Source organism: Tachyglossus aculeatus, chromosome 6 (genome assembly GCF_015852505.1).
Source record: "Tachyglossus aculeatus isolate mTacAcu1 chromosome 6, mTacAcu1.pri, whole genome shotgun sequence".
NCBI lineage: Eukaryota > Metazoa > Chordata > Mammalia > Monotremata > Tachyglossidae > Tachyglossus > Tachyglossus aculeatus.
Window position 1 is genome coordinate 6,696,600 of NC_052071.1, and position 16,454 is coordinate 6,713,053.

At 48.0% G+C, this 16,454-nt stretch overlaps 1 protein-coding gene across 1 annotated transcript in view; it reads left to right on the forward strand.

The window, feature by feature from the left end:
- HSPA4L (heat shock protein family A (Hsp70) member 4 like) overlaps positions 1–16,454 on the forward strand; it is a 51,805-nt gene that overhangs the window by 2,749 nt on the left and 32,602 nt on the right. The window contains exons 2-6 of the mRNA XM_038748219.1: positions 4,225–4,282; positions 6,670–6,810; positions 11,472–11,594; positions 14,002–14,101; positions 14,862–14,995. Coding sequence (XP_038604147.1) covers positions 4,225–4,282; positions 6,670–6,810; positions 11,472–11,594; positions 14,002–14,101; positions 14,862–14,995 — 556 coding nt within the window. The remainder of the gene's footprint in view (positions 1–4,224; positions 4,283–6,669; positions 6,811–11,471; positions 11,595–14,001; positions 14,102–14,861; positions 14,996–16,454) is intronic.

Sequence of the window (16,454 nt, forward strand, 5' to 3'; positions counted from 1 at the left end):
CTGTACTAAGCGGTGGGCTCACAGTGTAGACGGGGGAGACAGACAACAAAACAAAACGTGTGGATTGAATCCCCATCTTACGGATGAGGTAATTGAGGCCCAGAGAAGGGCCTTCTAGACTGTGAGCCCACTGTTGGGTAGGGACTGTCTCTGTATGTTGCCGACTTGTACTTCCCAAGCGCTTAGTACAGTGCTCTGCACACAGTAAGCGCTCAATAAATATGATTGATTGATTGATTGGGGTGGGGGCGGGATGGGGTGCAGGGACAGGGAGACTTCCTGAACCCCAGTGTGGCCCCTTCCCGTTGGCCTCCCTGCCCTCCTGTCTTCTCCACAGTCTGGGTGTGTGGGGGGGTGAAGGGGAAGGAGGTGGGCCCCAAGGATGCTTTCTTTTTTTTCTTAAAAAGTAACTTTTAAGCGCTTGTTATGTGTCAAACACTGTCTTAAGCGCTGGGGTAGTTATAAGTTAATCGGGTCGAACATAGTCCTTGTCCCACAAGGGGCTCAAAGTCTAAGTAAGCTAGCTGTGGGCCAGGAATATGTCTGTTAATTGTTCTGTTTTCCTCTCCCAAGCGCTTAGTACATGCTCGACACACAGAAAGCGCTCAGTAACTACGATTGAATAAGTGGGGGGGAGAACAGGGATTCATTCATATTTATTGAGCGCTTACTGTGCTCAGAGCACTGTACTAAGCGCTTGGGAAGTACAAGTCGGCAACATATAGAGACGGTCCCTACCCAACCACGGGCTCACGGCCTAGATGGGGGAGAGAGACAACAAAACAAAACATGTGGATCGAATCCCCATTTTACAGATGAGGTAATTGAGGCCCAGAGAAGGAAAGTGACTTGCCCAAGTTCACGCAGCAGGCACGCGGCGGACCTGGGATTCGAACCCAGGTCCTCTGATTCCCAGGCCTGTGTTCTTTCCACTGGACCACATTGTTCCATACGTGTTTTATCTTGTGCCCACACTGCTGAACATATTTCTTCTATTTATTTTATTTGGTTAATATGTTTTGTTTTGTTTTCTGTCTCCCCCTTCTAGACTGTTAGCCCGCTGTTGGGTAGGGACCGTCTCTAGATGTTGCCAACTTGTACTTCCCAAGCGCTTAGTACAGTGCTCTGCACACAGTAAGCGCTCAATAAGTACAATTGAATGAATGAATGAATATGGCCGTTTTGTTTCTTTTTGACCTCTCTAGTTGAAAGTATGTTGTTAGAGTGGAAGCTCCATGAGGGCAGGGAACTTGTCACTTCTTGATTTTGTCCTTCCCGTACCCCTAGGGAAGAAGTAGAGTGACCCAATGGGAAGAGCCTGGCCTGAGTCCGAAGACCCGGGTTCAGATTCTGGCTCCGCCACTTCTCTGCTGGGTGACCTTGGGCAAGTCATTTCACTTAATGAGAAACACCATGGCCTAGGGGAAAGAGCCTGGGCTTGTGAGTCAGAAGACCTGGCTTCTCATCCCAGCTCCGCTACTTTTCATTCATTCAGTCGTATTTATTGAGCACCTACTGTGTGCAGAGCACTGTACTAAGCGCTTGGGAAGTACCAGTTGGCAACATATAGAGACGGTCCCTACCCAACAGTGGTACAATAATAGTGATAATAATAATGGTATTTGTTAAGCGCTTACTATGTGCCAAGCACTGTTCTGAGCGCTGGGGTAGACACAGGGTGATCAGGTTGTCCCACGTGGAGCTCCTACTCTTAATCCCCATTTTACAAATGAGGCAACTGAGGCACAGAGAAATGAAGTGGCCTGCCCAAAGTCACACAGCGGAGCCGGGATTAGAACCCACGACCTCCGACGCCCAAACCCGGGCTCTTTCTTCCCGCTAAGCCGCGCTGCTTCACTTGTGTGCTGTGTGACCTTGGGCAAGTCACTTCACATCTCAGGGCCTCCGTTTCCTCAACTGGAAAATAGGGATTCGATCCCTGTGCTCCTTTTACTTAGGGATCCTGTCTGACCTAATTAACTGGCATCTACCCCAGCGTTTAGAGCGGTGTTGGACCCATAATAAGCGCTTAACAAATGCCACAAAAATGGACCTTGACCTTCATTAGGTGGAGTGATGCAGATTAGTCAAAAAATAAGTTTAAGGGGCAGGACGGCATGGGGGTTGGGGGTAGTGAAGCCGTGTGGCCTAGTGGGTAGAGCCCGGGCCTGGGAATCGGAAGGCCCTGGGTTCTAAATCCAGCTCCGCCACTTGTCTGCTGTGTGATGTTGGGCAAGTCACTTCACTTCTCTGGGCCTCAGTTCCCTCATCTAGAAAATGGGGATGAAGACTGTGAACCCTGTGTGGGACAGGGATCGCATCCAACCCGATTACTTGGTGTCGACTCCGGCGCTTAGGACAGTGCCGGGCACATAGTAAGCGCTTAACAAATACCACAATTATTAGAAGATAGCATGGCGTCACAGGGCTTTTCTTTTTCCTCTCAGTTTCCCCTGGAGCAGCGGCTGCACAGACAGATTCTCCCCAAATCGAGTGTTTTTGTGTGATCCTGCTCACTCCTTGGTCCCCCCGCTGACACCTGCCCACCTTCACACCCCACCTTGAGAGGTTTTAAGCTTCACGACCCCCAACCCTAACGCTGTCCTGCCCCTTAAACTTATTTTTTAAATTGATCTGCATCATTCTACCTAACGAAGGTCAAGGTCCTTTTTTCTTGCACTTGTTACGCACTTACTGTGTGTCCAACACTGATGTAAGTGCCGGGGTAGATAGCGGTTAATGAGGTCAGACAGGGTCCCGAAGTAAAAGGAGAGCAGGGATCCAGGTGAGCGTAGCCCTAGCCTGGAAGTCCTAGGACCTGGGTTCTCATCCCGGCTCCTCCCCTTGTCCGCGGGGTGACCTTGGACAAGTCACTTTACTTCTCCGTGCCTCTCGGTCTCCTCATCTGGAAAAATGGGGATTCAGTCTCTGGTCTCCCTCCTGCTTGGACTGTGAGCTCCCTGTGGGATGGGGACTACGTCTGACCTGAGGAGCTTGTATCTACTCCAGGGCTTAGAACAGCGCTTGACGCATGGTGAGCACCAAGCTCTGCCACTTGTCTGCTGTGTGACCTTGAGCAAGTCACTTCACTTGTCTGCCTCGGTTACCTCGTCTGAAAATGGGGATTGAGACTGTGAGCCCCACGTGGGACAGAGACTGGGTCCAACTTGATTTGCTTCTATCCACCCCAGCACTTAGTACAGTGCCTGACACGTAGTAAGCGCTTAGCAAATACCACCTTTAACAAACCCAATTATTATTGTCTTTTCATTTTTACTTCACCTTCTAGTTTTGCATGGAACAGCCTCCAAACATCCGTCTCCAGTGAATGGTCGATGTTTTGATTTTTGGCGGGGGGTCTCTCTCACTTTATAGGGTATCATCAGAATGATCAATATCCTATTCAGGTCTTCAGCATAACGTGGAGAAAAGTCACGGGACTTTTTTTGAGTTTTGTCTTCCCTAATTCATTCATTCGGTCATATTTATTGAGTGTTTACTGTGGGAGTCCAGTACAACAGAGTTGGTAGAAACCTTTCCTGCCGTCAGTGAATCAATTAGTCAATGGTATTTATTGAGCTCTTACTATATGCAGAGCACTGTAATAATAATAATAGTAATAATAATAAATGTGGTATTTGTTAAGCGCTTTCGTGGTGCCAGGCACTGTACTAAGTGCTGGGGTGGATGTAAGCAAATCAAGTTGGACACAGTCCCTGCCCCATGTGGGGCTCACTGTCTCAATCCCCACTTTACACATGAGGGAACTGAGGCCCGGAGAAGTGAAGCGACTTGCCCAAGGTCACCCAGCAGACAAGTGGTAGAGCCGGGATTCGAACCCATGACCTTCTGACTCCCAGGACCGGGCTCTGTCCACTTCACCACACTCCTATGCAGTGCTTGGGAAAGAACAATACAACAGAGTCAGCAGACACATTCCCTGACCTCAATGAATCAGTGGCATTTATTGTGCGCTTACTATGTGCAGAGCACTGTATTAAGCCCCCGGGAGAGGACACTTTCCTCGTCCATAACAAGCTTCCTGTCTTGAGGGGTGAAAATGGTTTTGGAATGGATGGCTTCTGTAAAGGGGAGATTAGCTCGCGCCCTGTTGTCGGGAAACCGGACTAGAAGAGAAGCATTCCCAAATCTCCCTTTTCCTCCTCCCCAGAGGCCGTGGCTCAGGCTCGACGGACGCTAACTTCCCCTTGTCTCCCATTTTAGGGCCTGTATATCCTTAGGATCCAAAACCCGGGCCATCGGAAATGCAGCCAAGAGCCAGGTAAATATACCCGTCCCTCCTGTCCCCCCCCGGAACCGAACACGGGGCTCTCTCTGCCCCCAGTCATTACCGGCTTCGGAAAGTCGTTGAGGGGGGTGGGAGTGACTCAGTGGCTCCATCACCCCCTCTCCCCTTTGGGCCCCCAAACCATCCTTGTTGGCCCAGGGTACCCCCCCCCACCCCCCATCTCTCTCATTCAACTCAGTTGTATTTATTCAGTCATATTTATGGAGCGCTTACTGTGTGGAGAGCACCATACTAAGCGCTTGGCAGAGGACACTACAACCATAAGCAGACACATTCCCTGCCCTCAACGAGCTGACAATCTAGAGGGGGAGGCGGACGGACCCTCCCCCACCGCGCTCCCTCACTGTCCTCGTGTTGACAGTTGGAACCGACAGAGCCGCACCCCAGATTCCAAGACTGGAGGGGAGGGGGAGGAAAGAACGGAAAGGAAAAAAAAAAAAAAGGAAATAGAGAGCAGAGCTTCCTTTTCTCCCACTATTTTTTTTTTTTTAATGGTATTTGTTAGGTGCTTATATGTGTCAGGCACCCTACTAAGTCCTGGGGTTGATAGAGGATGATCCGATTGGACACAGTCCCTGTCCTCCACGGGGCTCACAGTCTTCATCCCCATTTGACAGAGGAGGAAACTGAGGCCCAGAGAAGTCAAGCGACTTGCCCCAGGTCACCCAGCAGACAAGTGGTGGAGCCGGGATTAGAACCCATGTCCTCTGATTCCCAAGCCCGGCCTCTATCCACGGGTCCATGGTGCTTCACATCTACCCACTGTATTAGATTGTCCTCCCCCAAGCGCTTAGTCCAGTGCTCTGCACACCGTAAGTGTTCAGTAAATACCATTGATTAGTTGATTGATTCAAAGTCTATTTAATTATGGAAAAATCCTCCACCTCCCACCTCTCCTGAGGCCGGGGGGCTGTTCTCAGCAGGCCAAAGCTAAGTATCCATTCAGATTTCAGAGAAAATGTAACATCTATCACCCTGCTAATTTGAGCACTTGGTTTCCTCCTGAGCAGGAGAGTGAATTGTGGGAAGGAGACACTTATCAATATTAATATCTGTCTCTCATTCTAGACCATAAGCTCCTTGTGGGCAGGGTGTGTGTTTACCAACTCTTATATTAATGTCTCTCTCCCCTTCAAGACTGTCCGCTCCTCGTGGACAGCGAACGTGTCTACCAACTCTGTTGGATTGTCCTCTCCTGAGAGCTTCGTGCAGTGCCCTGAGCACAGTAAGCGCTCAATAAATAGCATTGAGGATGATGTTGAGATGGGAGATCTCAAGAGTGATTCCATCGCCCCAAAATCCTTCATGTGGGTTTGGGGTTAGGATTTGATCGTGAAGGGCAACAGATATGTGAAATTTTGAGGCTTAAGGTGGATAAGCAGCTCGGCCTAGCGGAAAGAGCTCGGGCCTCGGAGTCAGAAGACCTGGGTTCTAATCCCACCTCCGCCCCACGTCTGCTGTGTGTGACCCTGGGCAAGTCACTGCACTTTTCCGCGCATCACTTCCCTCATCTTTAAAATCAAGCAGTCCTATTTATCGAGTGCTTACTGTGTGCAGAGCACTGTACCAAGAGCTTGGAGAATGGGGATGGAAACCGTGAGCCCCACATGGGACGTAGACTGTGTCCGACCTGATTAGCGTGTCGCTACCCTAGTTCTTACTACAGTGCCTGGCACGTAGTAAAGCGCTTAAGAAACACCATTAAAAAAAAGTGAGGGGTGTGATTTAAGAGTTGATAGTCTTTTAAATTTGTCTGCCCTGGGGTCTTGTGCTTTAAAGCACTCAATCACCTTGCCCCCTCCTAACTCACCTCACTACACTCGTACTACGATCCAGCGCGCACATTCTAATGCCAACCTTCTCGCTGTGCCTCGATCTTGTCTAGCTCTCCACCAACCCCTTGTCCATATCCTGCCTCTGGCCTGTAATGCCCTCCCTCTTCATATCTGACGGACAATTACTCTTCCCCCTTCAAAGCCTTATCGAAGACACGTCTCCTCCCAGAGGCCTTCCCTGACTAAGCCCTTTTTTCCTTTTCTTTTTACTCCCTTCTGCGTCGCCCTGACTTGCTCCCTTGATTTCCCCCCCCGACCAAAACCCAGTCCCTCAACACTTAAGTCTCTAGCTATAATTTATCTCTATTACTCCCCATCTCCCCGTCTGGACTGTATGCTCACTGTGGGCAGGGGCTGTGTCTGTGTTGTGTCTCCTCCCAAGTGCTTAGTCCAGTGCTCTGCACCCAGTAGCGCTCAATAAATACAATTGATTGATTGATTGACTGGGGAATATGATTGATGGTGTAGGGGAGCAGCCACTCTGGGTACCTCATGGGCCAATCCATTTTTTCTTCCGGTCACCAGATCGTGACCAACGTAAGAAACACTCTGCATGGCTTCAAGAAGCTTCACGGGCGGGCCTTCGACGACCCCATCGTGCAGACGGAAAGAGTCAAGCTGCCGTACGAAATTCAGAAAATGCCGAACGGAAGCGCGGGGGTTAAGGTGGGTCGGCGCTGGGCGGCCATTATGGCTCTGTCACGGCTTGGGAGAGGCGCTTAGGTCCTCACGCTCCATGGCAGCCAGAAAACCTTCCTCCAACCTAGCCTGTCCTCTCCCAACCGCTCAGTGCAGTGGTCCCCACACAGGAAGCGCTGAATAAATACCACTGATGATTTTTTTTTGTTTAATGGTATTTGTTAAGCACTTACTATGTGCCGGGCACTGTACTAAGCACTGGGGTAGACACAAGATCATCAAGACTCTAGACTGTAAGTTTGTCCGGCTGGACTGGAAGCTCGTTCGTTCATTCAATCGTATTTATTGAACGGTGACTATGTGCAGAGCACTCTACTAAGCGCTTGGAAAGCACAGTTCGGCAATGACTCGAGACCATCCCTACCCAACAACGGGCTCACAGTCTAGAAGAGGAGAGACAGACAACAAAGCAAAACAAGTAGACAGGCATCAGTAGCATCAATATAAATAAACAGAATTATAGATATGTACACATCATTAATAAAATAAATATAATAGTAAATATGGACATATATTCACAAGTGCTGTGGGGCGGGGAGGGGGGGTAGAGGAGAGGGAGGGAGTCGGGGCGATGGGGAGGGGAGGAGGAGCAGAGGAAAAGGGGGGCTCAGTCTGGGACGGGAACATAGATGCTAATTCTGCACACAGTAAGCACTCAGTAAATACCACCAATGGTGATGATTTTTAAAAATGGTATGTATTAAGCACTTACTACGTGCTAGTTTTTATACTAAACCACTAGAGTAGATAAAAAATCATCAAGACCCTAAACTGTAAGTTCATCCTGCCACTGAAAGTTCGTTATTCAGTAGTTTTTATTGAGCACTTACTGTGTGCAGAGCACTGTACTTAGCACTGGGGAGAGTACAGTACAACATTAAACAGACACTATGGGCAGGGAACATGTCTCCCCATTCTGTTGTAACTGTACTCTCCCAAGCGCTCAATACAGTGTTCTGCACAGAGTAAGTGCATAATAAATAAGATTGAATGAACACCATTGATTGATCAAGGCACTGTCCCACGTGGGGCTCCCAGTGTTAATCCCCATTTGACAGATGAAGGAACCGAGGCCCAGAGAAGGAAGTGACTTGGCCAGAGTCACCCAGCAGGCAAGGAGCGAAGCCGGAATTAGAACGCAGGTTCTCTGACTCCCAGCCTCGGGTTTTTTCCGCTAGGCCATACCGCTTCTTGGTGGTGGTGATGTCCAAACTTATGCCCACGCAAGGGGCAAAATTAGAAAGGTTTTTTTCTGAACGAGCTCTTGGCCAAAGAGACCCCCAAAATGTCTCTGGCCCTGGTTATCTGGTTGCTTCTTTGCAACAATATGAGCCTTCTGAGAGACTGAGATACAATCAGAGAGATCAGGTGGGCTTGCTACTTAGAGACTGGTAGAAGCCTCTTTGGATATTTTCACTGGCAAAATAAGCACGATGATTTTACCTCCCGATTGCATCTTCTGCTTGGCACCATCATCTCCTAAGCCCCTGCCAACCAAAAAGGATTATATTTATCATCCCCTCCCCTGCCCCCCACATCGAGATGTCGACATTTCGGCAAAACCATCTTGAAGTAGTTTGGAACTTAAAAAGAAGAGCTACTTTCTACTCCGGTTAGGAGAGTAGAAAATGCTTTTTTCCATCCTTTGGAACAGTGGAAGCAGTGCGGCCTAGTGGATAGAGCCCGGGCCTGGGCGTCAGAAGGACCTGGGTTCTAATCTCAGCTCTTCTGCTTGTCTGCTGGGTGACCTCGGGCAAGTCACTTCACTTCTCTGCGCCTTAGAGCCCTCATCTGTCAAATGGGGACGAAGACGGTGAGCCCCGTGTTGGACAGGGACTGTGTCCAACCTGATTAACTTGTATCCACCCCAGCGCTCAGTACGGTGCCCGGCACATAGTAAGTCCTGAATAAATACTAGTAAAAAAAAATAGCCAAGTAGCCGATTCTCATTTTTGAACCGTGAGGGTATGCAGAATGTGGGGCACAGTGTCCTGCGGCCTCAAGGGAGATGGGTTGGGGGTGGGTGCGGAGGAGGAGCAAGGAAATTTAAACAGAGGGAAATTGGGGCCAGGTGAAAGAAAATGGAAGGGGGAAAACCTCTCTCTCTCCCTATTTTTTTCCCAGTAGTATTTGTTAAGCGCTTACTATGTGCCCGGTCCTGTACTAAGCAATGGGGTAGATAGCAGCCAGTCAGGTTGGACGCAGTCCCTGGTGGGGCTCGCAGTCTTAACCTCCAGTTTGTAGATGAGGGAACTGAGAGAAGTGAAGTGACTTGCCCAGGGTCACCCAGCAGACAAGAGGCAGAGCCGGGATTAGAACCCATGACCTTCCGACTATCCTCTAGGACACGCTGTTTCCGTGGTTTCTTGTTCCTTTTTCAAGGAGCCCAAAGCTTTGTTGCTGCCAGTCTGACCTAGAAAACTCCCCCTGTTCGGAGGAAGAGAGGTTTTTTTTTTTTTTTGGTCGTGAAACACTTTAAAAGCTAAATGTACTTGGGGAGCCACATGAGAGCTTTCTGTGTCCTGAATGCAATTTTTATCTATTTATTTTTTTTTCCTTTAATAGACAGGAGACAAGGCTGATATTTTTGGTCTAGAGAGAAGTTTCTTTATCTGCTGGACGTATATTCAGTTTTGTTGTATTATATGTTGAAAGGTCTTGAAGTAACGGATGATTTCTTTATGTAGGTTTCTTTTTAAACGGCAACTTGGTTTTAACAAAGTCTTCCCTCACTTTACTGTAAGACAGTAGGATTAAACATTTCCACACTGCTCTTGGAGTCATGCTTTTCTAGCTTTTTAAAAAAATTTGTTAAGCACTTACTTTGTGCCTGGCACTGTGCTAAGCGCTGGGGTAGTCACAAGCTGATCAGGTTCATTTGGATGCTGCTGTCTGGCAATTCACCAAGAGCCCTCCGGCAGAAATCACCCTGGAGAAAGAACAAGCGGTGTACTTAGTGGAAAGAGCCTGAGCCAGAGGACCTGGGTTCTAATCCTGCTTTGCCACTTGTCTGCTTTGTGATCTTGGGCAAGCCACTTCACTTCTCCGGGCCTCAGATCATCCCTGTTCTACTTCTTTCGTAGACTGTGAACCCCTTGAGAGCAGGTGCTGTATCTGGCCTGATTAACTTGTATCTACCCCAGTGCTCGCTGTATCCGGCCTGATTAACTTGTATCTACCCCAGTGCTCAGTGCAGTGCTTGACACATAGTAAGCGCTTACCAAATGCTGAAGTTTTTATGAAGGATTATGAGGAAAAAAAAGCCAACGTCAAGTGATTAGTGACAAAAGTAAGACTTGAGCATGTGTGTGTTTGTTTGCGTGTTTGTGTGTGTGAAGTGGGAACAGTGGTTATGCAAAGGTGATTTGGCTACAGGCCTCCTGGCCTGTGCATTTCTGAAAAAATCTTTATATTTGCTTTTAATAGTAATGTCTCCCCCCCCCCGCCCCCAGACTGTAAGCTTGTTGTGGGCAGGGATGTGTCTGTTATATTATTGTATCGTACTCTCCCAAAAGCGTAACACAGGGCTCTGCACCCGGTAAATGCTCAACAAATACGAATGATTGATCGATTGAAAAGGTCGTGAAAATTTTGAGCCGGGTGTTGTGTCTCTCCTCTGTGTGTTTCCCTTTCCCCGCGGCCTTATGTTCAAGAGTCCAGATCTTGTCCGTTGGCTCCCGCGACAAATCCGTGTCTGCCTCCGGGTGCAGTGCTTGGCTTCCCCTGGCTCCCGGCACACGCGCCTTCTTCCCGGCTGGGGAAATGGCTGCCTCCGCTGCCGCCGCGCCTCAGCGAGACTGTCTCTGCCCACCCTCCCCCTGGCCGGCCATCGCCCACCCCGACGGGGCCTGAGGAGATGGGTCGCCCGGGGCAAACACCCCTTCTTCTGGAGACAAGAAACAGATCCAGCCCTGGGCTTGCTTACTCATGGGGGATTAGCCCTTCTCTTCCATCTCTCCCATCTCATTCACTTTCTCTCTCTCCCCCCTCCTCTTCATCCTCTCTCTCTCCTTTTCATCTCCTCTCTTTTTTTGTCTCTTCACCCTCTCATCTTTTCACCCTCTCTCTTTCCATCTGTTCACATCCTCACCTCTTTACCCTCGCTCTCACCTCTTCACCTCCTCTCACCTCTTCATCTCCTCTTCACCCCCTCTCACCTCTTCACCCTCCCTCTTTACCCTCCAAACCTCTTTAAATCTGCCCCCCTCCCCGCCCCCGACTCTCCCCTCCATTTCACCCCCTCCTAATCCTCCTGTCCAGTTCGGGAGGCAGCCCTAGACTAACTCCAGATTACTGTTTCCCATCTTCTGGAAACAGTAACAGGAATGCCCCCTCTCCCCACTCACCCAGCTGGGGCAAGGGATTGCAAAAAACACTTTCAGGGATGGACGAATACGCACACGCGCGCGCACACACACACAAAATATCTCTCTCTCCCTCACGGTGTGCTTGTCCACGTGTGAGCATGCATCCGTGGAGGAGTATGTTCTGGAATCCCCCTTAGGCTGGTGGGCTCTGGTCGGATGCCCGGGTTAGCATGAAGCAATTTCTTTTCACCCTGTCCTCACGGGCCGACTCCCACGAGCGTCTGTGAATCCCATTCCCTGACTGACTCGAATCCGTTCCAGGTGTGCTACCTGGAAGAGGAGAGACCTTTCGCGATCGAACAGGTCACTGGAATGCTGTTGGCCAAGCTCAAGGAGACATCGGAGAACGCTCTGAAGAAGCCGGTGGCGGACTGCGTCATATCTGTACGTTTCCCTCCCTGTCCCCCCAAAACACGTGACTTCATTCATTCATTCAAGTGTATTTATTGAGCGCGTACTGTGTGCAGAGCACTGTATTCAGCACCTGGGAGAGGATAATAGAGCAATAAGCAGACCCATTCCCCTTGTGGGACGTGGATTGTGTCCAACCTGATGATCTTTTATGTACCCCAGCTCTCAGTACAGTGCCTGGCACAAAGTAAGCTCCTAGCACATACCATAAAACAGTCACTTCACTCCTCTGGGCCTCAGTTCTCTCCTCTGTGAAATGGGGATTAAGACTGTGAGCCCCATGGGGGACATGGACTTTGTCCAGCTTGATGGGCTTGGATTGGCCCTAGCTCTTAGTACAGCGCGTGGCACGTAGTAAAGTGCTTAACAAATATCCTTAAAAAAGCATCTGATTTGAATCAGGGCCATTTTCTGCCAACAAGCTGGTCACACTCCAGAATCGGTAACAGATGAAAAGTCAATCCACGAGCCTCTTGCGTGATATAAAAATAACTGCTGGCATTTTCCAGAAGGGAAGTTTGGGGTTTGATAATATGGTCTCTTCATAGCCTTCAACTTCTATATAAATTATATATTACAAATTATAATAATAACGAGAATAATAACTATGGTATTTGTTAAGGGCTTAGTATGTGCCAGGCAGGTCACACAGCAGACACGTGGCAGAGCCGGGATTAGAACCCACGTCCTCTGACTCCCAGTCCCCAGCTCTTTCCACCTGACTGGACTGCTTCCCATTTATTTATAGTAATGCCTGTCTCCCCTTCTAGACTGTAAGCTCATTGTGGGCAGGGAAAGTGTCTGCCAAGTCTGTTGTACTGTGCCCTCTCAAGCACATAGTGCTGTGTTGTGCTAGAGTAAGTGTTCAATAAATACCATAGAAGATGATGATGATGATAACTCAAGTAAATACTCCATTCTTTCATATCCCAGTAAATTTACCCCAAAGCATTGTTCAACAACTTCTGCTTGGGTTCAGTCCATCAGTCGGTGGTACTTAGCCATCAGTGATATTTATTGAGCGTTTACTGTGTGCATCAGTCGGTGGTATTTATCAATCAGTGATATTTATTGAGCGTTTACTGTGTGCAGATCACTGTAATAAGCGCTCAAATTGACTGCGTCGAGTCTCCTAGTTTTCTCAGCGATATAAACATGTACTGAATAGTTATTTTGGTTTTAAGTATTCTCCCGTTTTTATCTGTTGGGCCTGTTTGAACTTTACATTCAGACAGACTCTTCATATTGCTAGAGTGCCTAAAGTAGATAATTAATGAATTTTTAACGAGTCCTTTGAACTTTACGTTCAGAAAGACTCTTCGTATTACTAGAGTTCAAGTAGGAAATTATGCATTTTGATGAGTCTTTCCTTATATAAAGTGGTGGCCTTTAAAAGCTGCCCTAAGGGCTGCCGAGGATAAGAAAATAGCATCCCTTTCCCCATAGGATCATTTTAAATGACTCTATTTCCCTAACCCTGTAATTATTATTATTGTGGTACTCATTAAGTGCTTACTGTGCGCCAAGCACTGTTCTAAGTTAGGTTGGACACAAGACCCCCTCCCACACGGGGCTCACACTTTTATTCCCACTTCGCAGATGAGGAAACTGAGACTCAGAGAAGTGAAGAGACTCACTCAAGATCACACAGCGGACGAGTGGCAGAGCCGGGATTCGAGCCCAGGCCCTCCTGACTCGTAGGCCCGGGCTCTATCCACGAAGCCATGCTGCGTCGACGTTATGTTGTCTTCCTCCCCCAAGCGCTTAGCATAGTGCTGTGCACATACTACATAGAGAAGCAGCGTGGCTCAGTGAAAAGAGGGGCTTTGGAGTCAGAGGTCATGGGTTCAAATCCCGGCTCCGCCGACTGTCAGCTGTGTGACTTTGGGCAAGTCACTTAACTCCTCTGTGCTTCAGTTACCTCATCTGGAAAATGAGGATGAAGACTGTGAACCCCACGTGGGACAACCTGATCACCTTGTAACCTCCCCAGTGCTTAGAACAGTGTTTTGCACATAGTAATAAATGCCATCATTATTATTATTATTATATACACTGTACATATTTACTATTCTCTTGTCCATATTTACTATTCTATTTATTTTGTTAATGATGTGCATATAGCTTTAATTCTATTTGTTCTGACAATTTTGACACCTGTCTGCAAGTTTTGTTGTCTGTCTCCTTCTAGACTGTGAGCCCGTTGTTGGATAGGGACCGTCCCTATATGTTGCCAACTTGTACTTCCCAAGGGCTTAGTACAGTGCTCTGCACACAGTTAGCGCTCAATAAGTACGATTGAATGAATAAATAAATACGATTGAATGAAGAATAGTAAGTGCTCAATAAACACTATTGATTTCTTTTCTCCCCCCCTCAGATTCCTAGCTTTTTCACTGATGTCGAGAGAAGATCGGTGCTGGCAGCAGCCCAGGTAGCCGGCTTAAATTGTTTAAGGCTGATGAATGAAACCACGGCAGGTAAGCTCGCCCCGACATGACACGATCCAGCGTTGCAGATGTGGGCTTGCTTTTCTCGAGTTGATACACCTCCTGTGGTAATAATAATAATCATAATGGTATTTTTTAAGCACTTACTATGTGCCAGGCGCTGTACTAAGAGCTGGGGTAGATACAAGGAAATCAGGTCGAACACAGAAGGTCATGTTTTTTAATCCCCTCTCTGCCACTTGTCTGCTGTGTCACCATGGGCAAGTCACTTTACTTCTCTGGGCCTCTTTACCTCATCTGTAAAATGGAGATTGAGACTGTGAGCCCTGTGTGGGACAGGGACTGTGGCCAAACCAATTTGCTCAAAATCTACCCCAGTGCATTTTATAGTGCTTGGCACATAGTTCTTAGTGCTTGGCACATAGTCAGTTCTTAACAAATACCACAATTATTATTATTATTATTATTAGATCATGAGATTGAGAGCCAATTTATGGGGCCTGAGGGGTTTAAACCAGATTCAAAAATTATTTTTCAAGTGCCAAAACTACTTGGTGCCGACAGCTAAAATGTATATATCATCCTCAAGCCTTGTGGGCAGAGAATGGGTCTACCAGCTCTGTTGCATAGTACTCTCCCAAGCGCTCAGTAAATTGCTCAGTAGCACTCACAAGATACAACTGATTGATTATCCTGTGGGGGAAAAAAAAACATATTTCTGAATACCCCCAAATCTGTATTGAACCTTTCAAGTATACTCGAGCCTTTATTTTTTTCATTTATCCTCCAGTTGCGTTAGCGTATGGGATCTATAAGCAAGATCTTCCTGCTTTGGAGGAGAGGCCAAGGAACGTCGTTTTTGTCGACATGGGTCATTCCGCGTACCAGGTCTCAGTCTGTGCCTTTAACAAGGGAAAACTTAAGGTAAATCGGCCAGATTGGTTTTTGTTTTTTGGTTTTTTGTTTTTCACCGCAAGTCAACGAAGGCACGTCGACTAGAGTGAGAGAAGTAGCAATCAAATCTGGAAGCGGTTGTTTTGGGGTTCACTTTCATGACTGAGGAGACTATCCGGGGATGAATGGACAAACTCAGCCCTCACTACGTAATGCTTCTTGATTTTTTCAAAAAGTATCCGTTAAGCGCTTACTACGTGCCAGGCGCTGTTCTAAGCTCTGGGGTTGATACAAGCTAATCAGGGTGGGCACAGTCCGGTCCCTGTCCCATATGGGGCTCACAGTCTTCATTCGCATTTTGCAGATGAGGGAATTGAGGGCCAGAGAAGTGCAGCAACTTGCCCAAGGACACGTAGCAGACAAGTGGCGGAGCCAAGAGCCTTCTCTAACTCCCAGGCTCTATCCACTAGGCCACGTTGCTTTCTAGGAGACTTGCGTTACTGTTGAGTATCGTTTGATTTCTCTGCATGTATACTCCTTGTCCAGCACTTCCCTTTCCCCGTCCTGAGAAGTGTGCCTAAACCAGATCATGCAGGACTAGCTTTTTTTTTTTTAGAAAAGAATCCTCTCTCTCTCTCTGCCTTCTTCTCTTCTCTCCCTTCCTTCCTTCCTAGCTTCCTCTTTCCCTTTTATCCCTTCCTCTCTCTCTCTCTCTCTCTCCCTCCCCCTGCCCCCTTCTCTTCCAGTTCTCCAAGGTCACTCTTCTCAACTCTCCCAATCCAGCAAAACTGGTTCGAGGCCTTGCAAGGCAAGCGAATGCAGCCGGGCCTGGCTCCCTCAGGTCAACCAGTCGATCGATTGCATTTATTGAGCATGTATTATGTGCAGAGCACGGTACTAAGTGCTTGAGAGAGGACAGTATGACAGAATTAGCTTATAGGACAGAATTAACTTAATGAGCTTACAGCCTACAGGGCGAGGCAGACACTCATTCATTCACTCATTCATTCAATCTTATTTATTGAGCGCTTACTGGGTGCAGAGCACTGTACTAAGCGCTTGGGAAGTACAAGTCGGCAACATATAGAGACGGTCTGTACCCGACAACGGGCTCGCAGTCTAGAAGGGGGAGACAGACAACAAAGCAAAACATGTGGACAGGTGTCAAGTCACACAGCAGACAAGAGGCAGAGCCGGGATTGGAACCCATGTCCTGTGACTCGCAAGCCCGGGCTCCTGCCACTAAGCCAAGCTGCCTGTGTGTGTGTGTGTGTGTGTGTGTGTGTGTGTGTTTGTCCCTTCTAGACTGTGAAGCCATTGTTGGGTAGGGACCGTCTCTATATGTTGCCAACTTGTACTTCCCAAGCGCTTAGTACAGTGCTCTGCACACGGTAAGCGCTCCATAAATACCATTGAATGAATGAATGAATCAGAATAAATAGAGATAAAGCTAGATGCACATCATTAACAAAATAAATGGAATAGTAAA